Here is a 16,195-nt window from a genome sequence, read left to right as displayed (position 1 = left end):
ATGTCACCCTAACAAGATCACATATTAAGGTGAGAAAACTAAAAGATTACTACGCAAATGTACCTGATCAATTTAAATATTAACGTTAAAACCCTATAAAATTATACATAATTTAAACAATCTGACTAAACTGTAATAGCACAGGTGTAATTATGATGTATGCTGAGTTCCATTAAATGTCTGTTAGCCCAGAAGGAGGTCAGCTAAATGGAATGCAGCCATTATTCCTGCTATCAGGTGCACCTGTGGTTTACCTGATATGATCTGGTAAAATATCTGCTGTAACAAAAAAAAAAAAAAAAAGGTGCATAACCATGAAGAAGCAGTGAGTAAAGCTTTATCCCATATTTATTGTAGGGCAGAGCTGTAACTAACTAACGATTATATTTCATTGTCAATCAATCTGTTAATAATTTCTTCCATTAACCGATTAGTTGTTTGGTCTATAAAACGTCAGAAAATGGTGAAAAATGTTGGTCAGTGTTTCCTTAAATGTCTTGTTTGGCTGAAAACCCCAAAAATGACTGTTATAGAGGAAGAAAGAAACAAGAAAATAATGAAATCTAAGAAGCTAGAATCAGACTATTTAGACTTTTTTATTAAAGATCATATGAAATCGCTAGCGATTAATCAAACGTTTGACAATTAACTGATTAATCTTTGCAGATCTGGTGCCGACAGTTTCACCGATGGTTGTGTTATTTGCTTCTTGACAGTTTCATTTATTTTTTTTATTTATTTAGCTTTTATTTAACCAGGTTAGTCCCACGGAGGACAAGGGAGACCTGGCCAAGAGTTCAGCAGCATAGTCACAATAAAAACAATAAACAGCAGATAAAATGGACAACATTAAAACTTCCACACAGACCAGGTAGACTGTAATGATTAAACCAGAACTTTGAACTCATTCGGTGTAACAAAGTCTGGAAGCTGAAGTTGAGATTGTAGTTTATTCCAAGCATTAGGTGCAGAAAACCGAAATGCTTTCTCACCTAGTTCAGATTTGGGGACGACAGATTGCAGAGTATCCACAGATCAGAGATTGTGACTTCCATGTTTCCTTGTTAAAAGATGAGACAAATAGGAAGGAACAATACCCAGAATGGTTCTGTAAATAAACACCAATGACTGAGACGTCGGCACTTAAAGATGTCCTGTTAACTTTAGAATAGAGCACACAATGGTGAGTAAGGAGATAATGGATCTCAGTGCCCCTATATGCTAAGACAATTAGAAGAAGCCTTCATATACAACACATCTCCATAGTCAATAACACACAAAAACCTTATATCACACATGCAGACAAGCTAGCAAGGCCAATGAAAAGTAGCCAACTAGCATCTTTCTCAAGAGCCTCATGAAAAACACATAAACCAACTCTGTCATTTCATATGACTACCTGATTGGTGAACTACTCCACACCTCCTGTTTGTATTGCAAATATTCTGTTAAAAAATGGACAAAGTGTAAAACCTGGGCTGAGCTATTCTCGACAGCATCTTCAGGGGTTATTTTCTCAGACTTAATAGAGCTCCTTCAGTCACAGAAGACGTATAAATGTTTCACGCGCTGAGCAGCTCCTCATAAACAACAAACTGAACTTAACGCATAAAACTGGTGGTGAATCTTCCACTAAACACCTTTAGCTTTGAAAAATCAATCTCAAAGGTCCACGTTCTGATCACCGACTTCATAATTTACAGTCCTTTGTAGCAGCTACACTGAAGCATCTCCACATTAAAAAGTTAAATATGGCTGTCTTCTTCAGATTCTTTCACCACAGCAGGTGACCACTTGGGCCTGTTAACTGCCAACTCTGCAGAGGAGCTATTTTTACGGTTTTCCAGGGGAGGAGGTTAGCAGCGTTTTTTACATTCTGCAGAGTTGGACAATAAAACCCTTCAGGCCTTTGAAGTGAATCTGCAGTAAAGTTATCGGAGTCGTGTGCTCGGTGACTGTGGAACGACGCTCGGGACGGCATTAGAGCATCTTAAAAAGCATCTGTCCTGCGTGCTGCACATTCCTGGAGGGATTTGGAAGTAAGAAGCTTCACTCTCCTGTTAGTCTGTGCAGGAATGCGAGTCGTCTGCAGGTGTCTTCAGAGCGGCTGACAGCGATCGTTTCACACCGAAGTGTGGAAATCTCTTCTACATGTGCGCCGTGTGAACACAATCTCACTGTGTTTCAGACTGAAGGCAGAAGAAGAAATAACTTGAACAAAATGTGACTTTTTTATCCACCTTACGCTAATGTTCAACATTCTCTGATCCATACAGCGCAGATTAAAAAGTGCTTTAGATATCATTTAACTCTGAGCCCCCCCCGAGGCTATTTTCTGGGTGATTTCATCACCTTTACATCTACTTTGATCATTATAAGCCACACATACATACATGCTGTAGCTTGTTTTTTCAGAACAGTCTGGGCTTTGCAGATCTTCTATCATTTGATGATTTGCATATCAGTCTATATATGAGGGGGGAAATTCCTACTATGAATGTGGCATGTTTTTACTTGCATCTTACTATAAAATACTGACAGTACAGATATCAGGAAGATTGTCAGGAATCTGGAAATGTCACAATCATGACGGTTGGATACTTTAAGACTTAGAAATATTAGAACCAATCGGAAATAAATGTCGTACATGCAGACCAGGCAAACAACAGACCCCTGAGATTCTAGGATTGCCACTTTCTTCTAGCACACAGGTTACCTCTGCTCGTCTTTTGACCACAACTTTTGACTTTCATTGCAATGAAAAGCAAATTCTGTGTTTCTTCTTCATACAAAGTAGCAGTATAATGTGAGCCCCACACTGCAGGAAATGGCAATATTTGCTGTATATTCACAGCTGGTTTGCTGTATGGGCCACAGAGATCATCAGAAAGGGTGAGGTCTGTTTATTCTGATGTGCAGTAGGTTGACATTATACTACTTTGTGGAAGTCTGAAGTATCTTCATTACTCCAATATGCACAAAGCATTACTACAAAGCTCCTGATCTACTCTTTCTTGTGATATAATATTAATATGTCTATGCAGCGACTGCTTATCAAGTAATTCAAGCAGGAGTAACAGGTGTGGAGATGGACAAACAGCCGTATGCAGGCTGCAGCTATGATGAAATTTGATGTAAATTCTAATTTATTTTACTCATGCACAGGCAAGCAACTAGGATGCGATCGAATTTTACATGTCCAAGATCTCGCTGTAACAAATACTTTCAGTTCAACAGAGAAGAAGGGATGTAAGTTTGGTGCATCTGTCAAACTTTAAGGGTTCATTTGTTCATTAATCAGAAATAATGACTGTTTAATTACCTCCTCTAGATTAATATAACTTGGTTCTAGTCAGTGGCATGTGACTTTGCATAATTTTCAACATCCTATCAGCCACATGGATGCAAAAACCACCTAAAAAGCACATGAAACAATGAAAACCTATTATTATTCATATGAAAGTTAAACTTGAGATGCATCACTCAGCTCCAGATGAAACTGGTGGCTCAGCTGCTCACTCATTCTGAATATACCGCCACTGATACATTTAGCATGCTAACGATACTAGCTGTTCTGATTTTATCATGATTTAACTATACAGCAAATATGTTTGATGCTTGAAAAGCTACTGAATGAGTCAGCTACAATAAAATCTTGCAGATGATGGCATTGAGACACAAACAGATATGATGCATGACCAGTTAAATATACCTGCGTGACATAAGCCTGAAATGGGACACCTAATCCAACTTTAGCCCCATTGTATCCCCGTCCTGCTCTGTTTTATTTAGCCAGGACGACCACATGTTACTCACAAGACAGCCTGACATCTCATGACAGGTAACAGTGGATTAACTTGTCCTACAAGCTAAAGCATATCTGTGATGATTCAGATGAGAAAAAAAAACAAAATCACACGACAGAGAACAAGGTGAAACGTTAACATGTTACTCCGTCACAAATACACTCAAAACCCAAATTAAAAGAACAAGAAAGCAGGTGTGATTTAAATAATGCAACATAAATGCTGGTTACCTGGGCCACTGCCGTTCACGTGCAGGGTTTGAGCCATGGCTGCAGCTGTGTGCTCTCAGTCCCACAACAAGACTCAGTGCAGTCATGCAACTGCCATGCATCAAGTCCACACTACCATGCAACCTGCAACCTGAGACAAAACACAGGAAACGTTCATCAAGTTAGTGATGCACACAGGTGAGCAGCCACACCCAAAAATAAAAACTCAACATTCAATAAATCTGACCATTTAAACACAAAGTCTCCCATTTTATCAGGACTTTATCACTTGGACAAATTGTTGATTTTATAGTGTGACTTAAAAATGTACAACTTCATCCCAAGTTTGGCATGAAATTCCTCCGTCCGACGTGTATTGTATGCTCCGTTACACAAAAATGCTTCTTTGTTAGACCTGAAGCCCACTTAAAGTGTGCGGCAGTGCCGACCTCTGCTTCTTCACAGGTGTGTTTGCATCTGACATTTATGAGCACAGAGCTCCAGTGTGCTCATTTCCAATGGAAACATTATGAGAGGAACAAAAGAGCTGCTGTTTTCTGACAACACGGGTCGACTTCACGGCCACAGAGACGGTCGGTTTGTTAAATCTGGAGGACTAAAGATGCAGACGAGGTTCACAAAGGCAACACGGCCGAGTCGTTTTTATGGACCCTGAAGACTTTTGACCTCAGATCCTCGCTGGTTTCCAAAGTGAGATTTCAGCCCTCTAGTGGTCTCTAGCCATATACGATTTCTACCTTTGCTGGTAACTTTTCCACACTCCTAATCAATAAAAGTTAGAGTAAGAGGAACATGATGAAGAACAGTCTGTTCTCTATCCAACTATGTAATCATTTTCAGCTTTTGGGAAGATATAAATGTTAATCTTGACTGTATAAACAGTGGTGAAAATTGGATTAAAGAAAATCAGTGACTGCTGATTTATCTTTTTCTTTCTAGCTGCTAATTTGTACTTTCTTGCTTTTCTGTCTTTACAGTGTTACATCTTTACCTCCATTCTTTTGAGGTGTTACGCCCCTCTAAATGGCCTTATTTGTCTTAACTGCTGGCCAAAGAGTGAATAAAAAGCAGTCCTGGGGAGTCTTGCTCCGTCACTATTGCAGACTCAGCTCAGCATGCCTGAATGGCTGCTCATGTTTTTGCTCTTTAACACCCAGATGTTAATTTCAGAGATTTAATTTTGGAATAAAACTATTTGACATTTGCTTAATTAAAAGAAAACTTTTAAACACTGTTCCTTCATTGTTCACAGGTTATTATTGTGGCATGTGGGCGGGAGACCACAGATAGAGAAAGGTGGCTGGATCAGATCTGAGACAAAGCGCTGCATTTTTATCTCAATTTAACTGGAAAGCAGGTAAAAGATAAACGATACTAACAATTAGAAAAAATACTGAATGACGGCTCAGATAATTGGTCGATTTCATGCGTCCACTTTATGATGTGGGCGCAAAAAAAGGAAAATCGACACAAAAGTCAGCCTTTTGCCAGAATAAATTTTAAAAAACGGTCAGACTGCAACGTGCTAATTTATCAGCTCTTGTTTGAGATGAGCAACATCCCTTTATGATATATTTAAAATATAGCACACACTCCAAAAATTCAGTTTTTAGCAAATCTGATGAGAGAAAAAAAAAAACACAGACTGAGGTGTTTAAACACTTTGATCAACGAAAAGACTACATATAACGGTGCCATTCAGTGGATTTGCTCATTTAAATATCCATAAATGTTCTTCATATTCCAGCCTTTGCCAAATGAGCTCACACATTGCTGGTTCAGTCTATCAGCACAGGGTTAATCTCTCTGTTTGTGTGGTGATGTTTCTGCACTGGTGGGTCGGTAGTGATGGATTTTATGTGAACCAGCAGTAACTGGTTTGCCAGGAAAGCTGAGCAACTCATGCAACATAGTATGCTGGAAACACCTAGGAAGTCTCCAAATAAAAAAGTTTATGATGCTCCAGAAAAAAAGAGAAAATCGGCATTTAAAAGAAAGATTTCAGGGCAAAACTGAAGGCAAACAATGGCGAGGCATCTGTCATCAGGACATATCCCCTGTTGTCTAACACAACAAGGCATATTTAAGATTAGAAAGCAGTAGAGACATCTAATCTACGCCTGTACTTGTTGTATTCTGCGCTGTTTGATCACCTAGTGTGTCCGAGGCAACATGTGAGGGGTCGCTCTGTCTGCAGCCACTTTGCAGAAGAGCTTTCACTCAGCAGCAGCACATGTAAATCCTTGTTTACAGTACGCGACTAAATAAAGCAGCGCAGCAGTCATTAGGCCGATGTTTCTGAGGAGCTGCTATTATAGATGTGACACGGAAAAGGGAGATGTGAACCAACCATTACGGAGCACATGAACTGTTCCAACACCCAAATAGACTGCAGTCTGAAGACCTCCTCCTCCCTCTGACCTGCTTCCACAATTAAAACTAGACATCGCATGTCAAATAGGTTATTTTTAAAAATCACAGCAGCCTATAAACTGCATTTTACACGGTGATATTGGGTCATTGAGGGCAAATAAACAGCTGAAGAATGCTGTTTCTTCCAGAGCAAAATGCCAAAGAGCCTTTGAAGGTTTATGATGAAATGTAGATGGACCAACATAAAAATGAATAAAACTGAATGACGAGGTTCAGGCCTTGAAAAAACACTAATATTACAGTAAAAACACCACAAACAGTTCGAGAGATGCTAATAATAAATGAAAAATGTCATGCTTGTGTTTGCCTTTACTGTCTTGACCAGAATCTTAATGTTTCTGGTGAAAAGTTGTTGCAGCTGGTTCACATCTGGATCCAAACTGACACTGAAGGCTTCCAGTCAGCAGGATCACAGCTACTGAATATAAAAATCACAACACTAACATGGAGAAAGAGAAAAACAAACAAATGGCCAACTTCCATGCAGCTGCTCTCTCAGTCTTACTGTAGATCTAGAGTTTGTTAGGGATGAGTCGAAGCAACATAAACCAACGGAGCTCGTTTTGCCAAATTCATGCAAAGTTTAAAAACTTTGAACAAGAAACACGTCGGACTGACCCAACATCTCCCAAGTTTCCTGTTCCATGAGCTGCCAGAATGCAAACCTGCAGGAGGGAGGAGCAAATCCTCAGAAAAACTACAAATATGGACACCATGAATTATTCAGGTTCAAAACAGCTAGTTTGTAAGAAATGTATGGATAAAGACCAGGATATAAATAGATTAAATTTAAGATTATTTAGTATTTGTGGCCTAAAGAACCTGTCACATAACAAAAAACACAAATTTATCACAAATAATAAAAAGAAACATTTATATTTTTCATGTTTTTCTTGCCACTAGTCATAATTAACAGCTATTTTTAATCACTGATTAATCTGATAATTATTATCTCTATATTAATAATTAAATTGTATGGTCTACAAAACTATATATACTTATATAGACTATATATATTTTATTTATAAAATGAAAAAAATCCTGTCACATTATCCCAGAGCAAAGAAATTATGTTTTAAAAAGTCTAATTTTATGTTAAATGAGCACAAAAGCTAATTTACTTTAACATTAGTGCAAGAAAAGCAGTAAACTCTCATATTTGAACATCAAGAAATAGAAAATATGTTGTGTTTTGACATGAAAAAAACAATTATAAGTGATTATTCAAGCAGCTGCTCAATTATCATTTTTCTTTTGACTAATCAATTGTTTGGTCTATAAAACATCAGTGAAAGGTAAAAAAAAATCCTATCATAGTACCCCAAAGCAAAGAAAATCTATTTTTAAATGTATGATTTTGTCAATATTTATTTTGAAATTGATTTAGTTTAATGTAAGACCAAGAAAAGCAGTGAAATCTCAAATTTGACTGTATGAAACTGGAAGATTTTTTGTGTTTTTGCTTGAAAAGTAACACAGTTAGTGATTTTTCAATCAGCGTCTCAACAGCGGTCTCTCAGTTGACTGATCAATTAAATTGATAACTGCAGCTCTAAAAGTCACATTCAGGATTTTTTGTGTTGTATCTACAGCAAGGAAATGTATAAAAATTTGCATTAAAAGCTAAGCTTTTAAAGTGCATTTCCAAAGTTGGAAACTGAAAAAATAAATCTCAAAAACTTAAACTTCCTGCCCTACTAAGATTTTAAAGGACTAGTCTGCACTTTTCTGTTGCTTTTTTCTCTCTGCAAAACAACATATTCAGGAACTTCTTCTACATTTCTCACAATTTACAACTCAGCCTTCAGCATTTCTAATAATACTTGCAAACCTGAGCTTCCAGCATGTTGCATAATAACTCTGTAAAACTGGGTGGAATCTCTAAAGTTTTTAAGACTTCAATGCAATGTTTGAAGAGGTCAGTGAAGCTCATCATTGGACCTTTAATCCAACAAACGTTGAAGTGATTGATTCAGTGAAAACACTGTGCTACTCCGGCTTGTTAAACAGCTGCAGAATCTGATGCACATTTACAGCAAACACTACATTTATTTGGTTGTTATAAATTAACTGCAACACGTAGATCTGCTCTCCCAACACTCGGCTCATGCAGCTTACCTGGAACTCTCATTCTAACTTCCTGCCGCAGTTCGCAGGTAGCAAACACGACTGAAGCCTCCGACTGAGCCTCTACGCAGCAGCCCTCAGAGCTGGAGGGGGGATAAGTTTCACGGCTAAGATTAGACAACTTCCTCAGATGACAGCCAACCGATCTGTGTCCTATAAGAGGAAACAGGACTTTGAGGCGGTTTGGGTAGAAGTGACCCCTCCGCTGGGCCTCCAGGTGAAAGGCATTGGCGAGCTAATGCGGTGAACAACCTGCGGTCAGTCTCTGGCTGAAACGCAGCTAATGAGGCCGACGGCAGAGCGGAGTGGAAAGACTTTTCACAACTAGTTACATATCAACCAGAGGAGCAGCGATTCCCTGGAGGTGAAGACAGAAGGTAAACAAAATCAACAAATCAATCTCATCAAGCTGAGCCAGCGACACCTCATTTACCTGAGATGAGCTTTGAACAGAAACGAAGAGTTAATCAGGTTTATCAGCTCATCTGAGCAGCAAGATTAGACATCTAGAAACTTACAGTGGTTTCAATTAGACATTAAACAACAGATATAAACAAAAGGCTGCAGATTAATTGTCCTTACAGTCACTCAGATATACACAAAAACATCTAAATAAAACATTAAGTTGTTCAGTCATTTATTCAACCACAAATCCCAGAGATTCCTCCTCTAGGTGTGAGAATTTTCTGCTTTGCTCATTTTTTGTTCCATGATTGTGAAGAGAGCTGCAATGATGTTTTCTAATCATCAGTTAGCCTTTCAACACCATTAGCTAACACAATGTAGCATTAGAACACAGGAGTGATGGTTGCTGGAAATGTTCCTCTGTACCTCTATGGAGATATTCCATTAAAAATCAGCTGTTTCCAGCTACAATAGTCATTTACCACATTAACAGTGTATACACTGGATTTATCATTCATTTAATAGTATCTTCATTGGAAAACAAAGGTTTTTCTGTCAAAAATAATAACATTTCTAAGTGATATTTCACTAAGATATTTCAACGATTAAAGTTGAAGGAGTGATTTTTTTGTAATAAAGAAATTCTAAATTCTTTGATTCCAGCTTCTTAAATGTGAATATTTTCGGGTTTGTTTACGTCTCCATGACAGTAAACAGAATATCTTTGGGACAAACAAGACATTTGTCATCTTGGGAAACACTGAATGATATATTTCACCAAACAACTAGTTGATTAATCGAGAAAATAAAAGACAGTTCATCAACAACAAAAATAATCACTGGTTGCAACTCAAATTGTAATAATATTATATTTCTATATAAATATATTGAGGTTTACACAAAAAAATATTGCCTGACTAATAATATAAATACAAAAAAAGCCCTTTTTCTAATCATATTAGAATTATTAAATGCCATAAGGTGTATTTTTAAGTGCTCACTAAATACAAAAAAACTATTTAGTTTTAGTAAATCAACTACAACAACCAATCAGTACAACAATTTATTGGCAACTGGAGTGACACCAAAGAATGAAATCTGTGAATTAGAGTTGAAAAATATCCAGCTGCAAGTTTTCTGACAGAAAATGCAGTTTGATTTGTAATTTGACTCCTGTAAAATGAAGCTTCAGTTCAGTATTTGCTGGATTTAAAAGATGTGATGGAGCATTACAACATGAGATATCATGAAAAGTGTGATCAACACGAGGAGGACAGCATGAATTTGTAAAACCACCAATTACAATAAAGCATAAAAAATGCAAAACATACATTTTAATTGCAAACTGTAAATGCACCAAATGTTATTTCTGCTCAACCAACAAGTGACTTAATTACCAATTTCTACCCATTAAACCATCAGCAATATCTCTACCGTGCAGATCTGTCCTTGTGCAGGAAGAAGTGGCCACAAATACATGAAAAAACACATTTTATTTCACTATACATGTTAGAAAATATATTAATTTCATGGTTTTTAAGAGATTATAGGGCTAGATCTAACAATTATTTTCAATGTCAAGTAATCTTTTGATAAAATTCTCAATTAGTTGTTTGATTTATAGGATACAAGAAAGTGACAATCAGTGTTTTTCCAAAGCTGATGACCTTGAATGTCTTGTTTTGTCCACAACCCAAACATATCCATTTATAACTGTCCATGAGAAGAAAAACAACAGTGCTGGAATGATTTTCTCCTCCAAAATGATCTAACTGATAATCAAAATAGTTGGTGAATAATTAATAATTGACCACTAATTGATTAATCACTCTAGTTCTGGTTCAGTAAGGGACAGTTTGTACAGAAAAGACACTCAAATTCCAAATGTGTAAACCACAGTCGACCTAAAGCGGCTGAGAAAGTGCTGCCAAAAGCCAAAACTCAAACGTGTCATTATATTAATAACACCTCTACTCGCTCACTGTAGCTCAAAGTAGGTTTTAATTCTGCTTTCTGGCGTCTTGAAGGAACCATTGAGCTCAGAAAGTCAGCAGTTTCATTCTGTAAACAGGACAAAGCGAACTATCAGCCTGTTCCTTTGACCTTTCAGTAATCCAAAGCACTTGAAGGAAGATAAAGAACTCACCACAATTTACTCCAAACTGAAAACCGTCAAAGACGCTCATAAGCTGATCTGATCCGAGCTTCACACGACCGAAGAATAAAAAATAAAAACAAACAGGGTAGCGACATCAGCCAAACCGGAACAACTTGTTTTGTTGAACTGTTACATAAATATGACAGGAGCTGCAGGTGTGTGTCGGCTGATTTACAGTTTCTCAGGTCAGGTTGCTCTTTACTTGGAGGTGTGTCGCCGTGTTCAGAAAACACCCGACTAAATGATTTATTGTGATGTGAGACGCTCGGCGTGCAAGACAAACAAAAACAGATGCAAAGGAGCGCCGGTGCGGTAATCAAATACAGCCGTCAATCATGCTGCTTTTCTGTTTGTTATTGTTTAAAAGTGGAAAGCACACAAGCGAAAAGTAGGAAAAATACTCAAATTTGTAGTTAATTGGTAGCAAATAGTGTATTTTCAAGGATTTTGGAGCACTTTGCGACTACAGATTGACTCACAATACATGCAAAAAAGCACAGTATAATAAAATAGACACACTGAAAAATCTATTTGCATATTTTTTATGTAATGAATTAATGGATTAAGTCATTTTTACATTTATTGCTCCATTTTAAGTTTATAATCAATGCATCGTTTTATATTTTTTATGTTATCCATTGTTTTTAATTTGTATTCCTGTTTTTGCATGCATTTCTTGGTGTTTTTTGTGTTTGTTATGAAGTGCTTTGCAACACTATTTGGATTATTAGCAAAATAATGCCTAGTTGTGGCTTCTAAAATACAAATATTTGCTGCATTTCTGTGTCATACAGTTATAAACTGAATACCTTTTGGCAATATTAGATGGATACAACAACATATCTGGGTTCAGACTACAGAATGAAAGCACAAAAATAACCCAACATGACTGAAAACGAGCTGAGCATGACAACTAACAAATAAAGCCACAATTTGAAAAACAACAAAATCACAAAATTTAGAACTTTCTCTCCTACATTGGTGTAACTAATGAACTGCTCAAGTCATTTTTACATGCATTTCTGTATTATAAGTTTAAAATCAACACATTGTTTTATATCTTATCTTTATTTTGTGTTATCCATTGTTTTTAATTTGTATTCCTGTTTTTACATGCATTTCTTGGAGTTTTTTGTGTTTGTTGAAAAGTATTTTGCAACACTATTTTGATTATTATCAAAAATAATGCCTAGTTGTTATTATTTCCTGCATTTCTGTGTCATAATTAGAAACCAATATCTTTTGGTACTATTAGATGGATAGAACAAGACATCTGGGTTCAGACTGCGCTATATCAGCACAAAAATAGTCCTACGTGACAAACGTAGGATCAGAAATGAGTGCCGGACATGACAAATAAAGCCACAACTGGACAACAAAAACACCAAACATAGATTTTTTTGTACCTTCTCTCTTATTTTGGTGTGATGAATTTACTGCTTGAGTCAATTTTACAGCAAAAAAAGCAAATATTATCAGGTTCCAGTCTACTAGTTGTAAGATTCCACTGCTTTTCCTGAAATGTGTTTGGTTTGTCACTCAGGTCAAAACCTCACCTTTTACACATTTTATCAACAACATTATTACATTGCAATTAAGAAAAAAAATCATCGGATAAAGTGTTGCAGCTCTGAAGTAAAACTCATCATTCAGCTACTCAAAGACACAAATTAGTGACTTTTTTGTCCAGTTTTATAATTAGTGAACCCAAATTGAGAGCACAAAAGAGAAGGAGGAGAAACAAATCAGGAGCATTAAATAAACCTGTCAACTTTAATGACTAAAGATGAATCACTGTCATCATAAACCTTTAAACCATGTTATGACAAATAAGTAGGAATGTCCCGATTGAGTTAATAATTAACGTGAGAGGAGTTGGATGAGTCAGGTTATGAATAGAGTGACAGTAAAGCCAAAGTAGAAAAGAGTCTCTGTGTCGTAATTTCCAAAAGTCTTAGAATGCAACCCCAGCAGTGTTTCCAAAAGCCTTTAAAATGAAAAAGTAGTGCAGATGCTAAGAGTAAAGGCAGCAGAAGTTATGACTTTTAGAATTAAAAAGCATCACTGTGGATGTAGCTAAAGGTTGCCACTTGTTTACTGAAATACAGCATGAAAAAAAATCTAAGGAGAAGAGTGCTGCTTCCCAAAAGTCAAATAAAGATCACAACAATCAGCATTGTTCCTGTGAAGACATGAACGCAGCCCTAAACACCATCCAGTGCATCTAGACTCGTATAAAGTGGCCCACTTAAGAAAAAACACTCGTCAGGATGTGGTGCGACAGTTCACATTTTCCACTGTGAACTTCAGCTTTGGTAATTTGTGTGTCAACACTAAACAGCACGAAACATTAAGCGAGGGGCTGTGAAGGTTGCAAACCTGCTGCGCTGAATATTCAACGGGCTGTTTTTCCCCTAATAAAAGCAACGGCTGCAGCTTTAATGGAAGGAAAAAGCCTCAAGAGAAACTTTTTATTCATTCGGGGCATCAGAAGAAGCCCAGCAGCATGAAAACAAAGTGTGTGAGCAGCAAGTAGACCGTTTTTATCCCTTTGGGGTTTACAGATGTAACTGTCTTCACCCTGTAAAAAAAAACATGTAAAAAGGTGGAAACGTGGCAGCAGAAGAAAAAACAGGGTGAAAACTGTAAAACAGTGAAATAACAGTGTATGTCTGTAATTGCATTTTATCTGATTTAAACACAGTAAAAGGGTGTAATTTTACAGTATTACACTGACTTAAAATTAATTACTACTTACTTACAAAAATACAGATTTTTGTTGTAAGAATTGTTTTGTTCAATGATTTTTACAGTCAACATGTAAATTAATACTTTAAAACAAGATTTCACTATTTATTATCTATAATTTAACAAAACTAGTGACTGTAAATGACATGTAAAATAACAAAAAAATCACTATTTTTAAAATCCTAAAATATAAATGTTTTTCTCAAATATTGACAAATATTTGTAAAATAGTTTTTTGTTGGTATAAATACAGTAAAAAAAAACAAAACAGTAAATTTAAAGTGAAACATTGTAAGATCAATTATTTCTAAAAACTGATTTTATGATGTGGACTTTTCTTCTTTTTTTCAGTCAACATGTAGATTTTTTTGTATTTGGAATATAACAGAATAGGGAAAATCAGTAAAATGACAGTTTAAAAAATTATTTACCACTTTTAAAATGATTTCAATATTATACACTATCTGTAAAATCGAAAAAGAATATTTGGACAGATTTAAATACAATAACAATTGTGTAATTTAATGGCAAAAACTTTGTACAAGAGTAAATTTCTATTTGTAAAAATACAGATTTTTTTGTGGACTTTTTCTTTTTTACAATCCACATAAATTATGTTAAAACTGTGTCGTTTTACTGGATATGATTTGTAATTTAAAACTGAGAAAATCTGAAAATAATAAAAAAAACATTTTAAACAATTACCACCATTTTCACCATTTTCAAATTAATTTCAATAATCTACATTATTTTTCTATAATATCTGTAAAATGTAAAAAATTATATTTTTGGCAGATTTAAATACAGTAAAAATAGTGTAATTTAATGGCAAAAGGTTTGTTAAAAAAACTAATTAACAAATTTGCAAAATACAGATTTTTTTTATGTTTTTTTACAGTACACATGTAAATTATGTTAATACTCTGTGATTTTACTGGATATTATTTGTAATTTAACAAAACAAAACTGTAAAATAAAAAATAATTTAAAAAAATTCAACATTTCTCAACCCTGAATATACATACATTTTCTCTCAAATAATGATAAATATCTCAAATTTTTTTGAATGTTAATTTAAATACAGTTAAAAAAATGTAATTTTATTTACAGTAAAAGAACAAATCACTATTTGTATAAACACTACTTTGCAATATAGACATCATGTACAGTTTTTGCCTCTTTTTTGTTGTAAATTAATACTTTTTTCTGTGATTTTTTAAAGGTATTATCTGCATTCTATCAAAACAGGTGAGAAAATTGTTAAAAAATAAAAATAAAAACGTGGGAATAAAAGAACACGACCTCCAGAACCCTGTATGTTTCAGTGCTGGCAGGAACATACGTGTGCTGATGCGTACATGTGTGTGGATGTTCTTAATTGTAAAACAAGCAGTGGCTACTTGTCGTCTCAGCTCTGCATCTGGGCCTCATTAGGAAATGCCTTTGAAGCTTTGGAGGAGAAGCTGCTGTGCCGACTGTGGAGGAGGCCAGACGCCTCAGCGCTGACATCCTCCACCGTTTGCTCGCCCTGCTGACCTCGGACTGTTCTGTCCGGCGGTTCGCTTCCCTTTGAAGTGCTGCGTGAGCCCGCTGGCTTCCGCTGCCCCAAAGCCTTTCAATTATCCTGGAAAGAAGGCAGGAACACGCAGGAATGAAAGGATTGTGTCTTCCACTTTATGAGTTTACTGTCAGGAGGGTGGCATTTTCCCCAGAGAAGCAGTCGCAGGGTCAGAGGCGGAAAAGAAAACGCTTCCAGCTACATCTGGCTCAAAGTAAAGACTTCCCATCTCCAGAGAGGATGAGGAAGCTGTTTCCCAGCAGCGCAGCACAAGTTTAATATAAAACTGTCTGCTCGGTGTTTGCAGTGAATACAAACAAAGTTGGAGGCATTTTATGAGAAAGAGGAGAATATAGCTGTAATCTACACAGAATGATTTTATGACCACAGTGGAAAATCAGCAGCAGAACCCAGATCTCTTAATCCATCTATTGGCCTCTGTTTCTATTCTCAGTGGAGCTTTGAGCTAAATGCTAACAGGCTAATGTTCAGCAAATATAATGCTACCAAATTAAACATCTTAGTTTCAGGTTTTAGCACACAAACGTTAGCTAATTAGCAGTAAACAGAGGATCTGAACACTTGTCATTGTTTGTACCAAAATATGTTTCTTACGAATTTTATTTTTACATCTATATTAATTTACATCTATCTTGTTAATTGTATTTTATCCTTCATTAGATTGTTTTTTAGAGTTTCTTTGTGTACACTGTACATAAATGATACATCA

General features: G+C 36.1%; 1 protein-coding gene across 5 annotated transcripts in view; it reads right to left on the bottom strand.

The window, feature by feature from the left end:
• Window positions 1-16,195, bottom strand: part of kank1a (KN motif and ankyrin repeat domains 1a) — an 82,659-nt gene that overhangs the window by 33,614 nt on the left and 32,850 nt on the right. For 3 of the 5 annotated variants that reach the window (XM_055011368.1, XM_055011363.1, XM_055011365.1), the window contains exon 2: window positions 4,037-4,166. In XM_055011368.1, the coding sequence (XP_054867343.1) occupies window positions 4,037-4,073 (37 nt within the window). In that variant the 5' untranslated portion in view covers window positions 4,074-4,166. Of the gene's footprint in view, window positions 1-4,036; window positions 4,167-7,087; window positions 7,135-8,587; window positions 8,690-11,147; window positions 11,292-16,195 lie in introns of those variants that run through there. The other 2 variants (XM_055011364.1, XM_055011367.1) reach the window with 2 other exon arrangements.

Source organism: Amphiprion ocellaris, chromosome 6 (genome assembly GCF_022539595.1).
Source record: "Amphiprion ocellaris isolate individual 3 ecotype Okinawa chromosome 6, ASM2253959v1, whole genome shotgun sequence".
NCBI lineage: Eukaryota > Metazoa > Chordata > Actinopteri > Pomacentridae > Amphiprion > Amphiprion ocellaris.
Note: the sequence above shows the minus strand (reverse complement) of the source record. Positions and strands in the feature narration are given on the sequence as shown.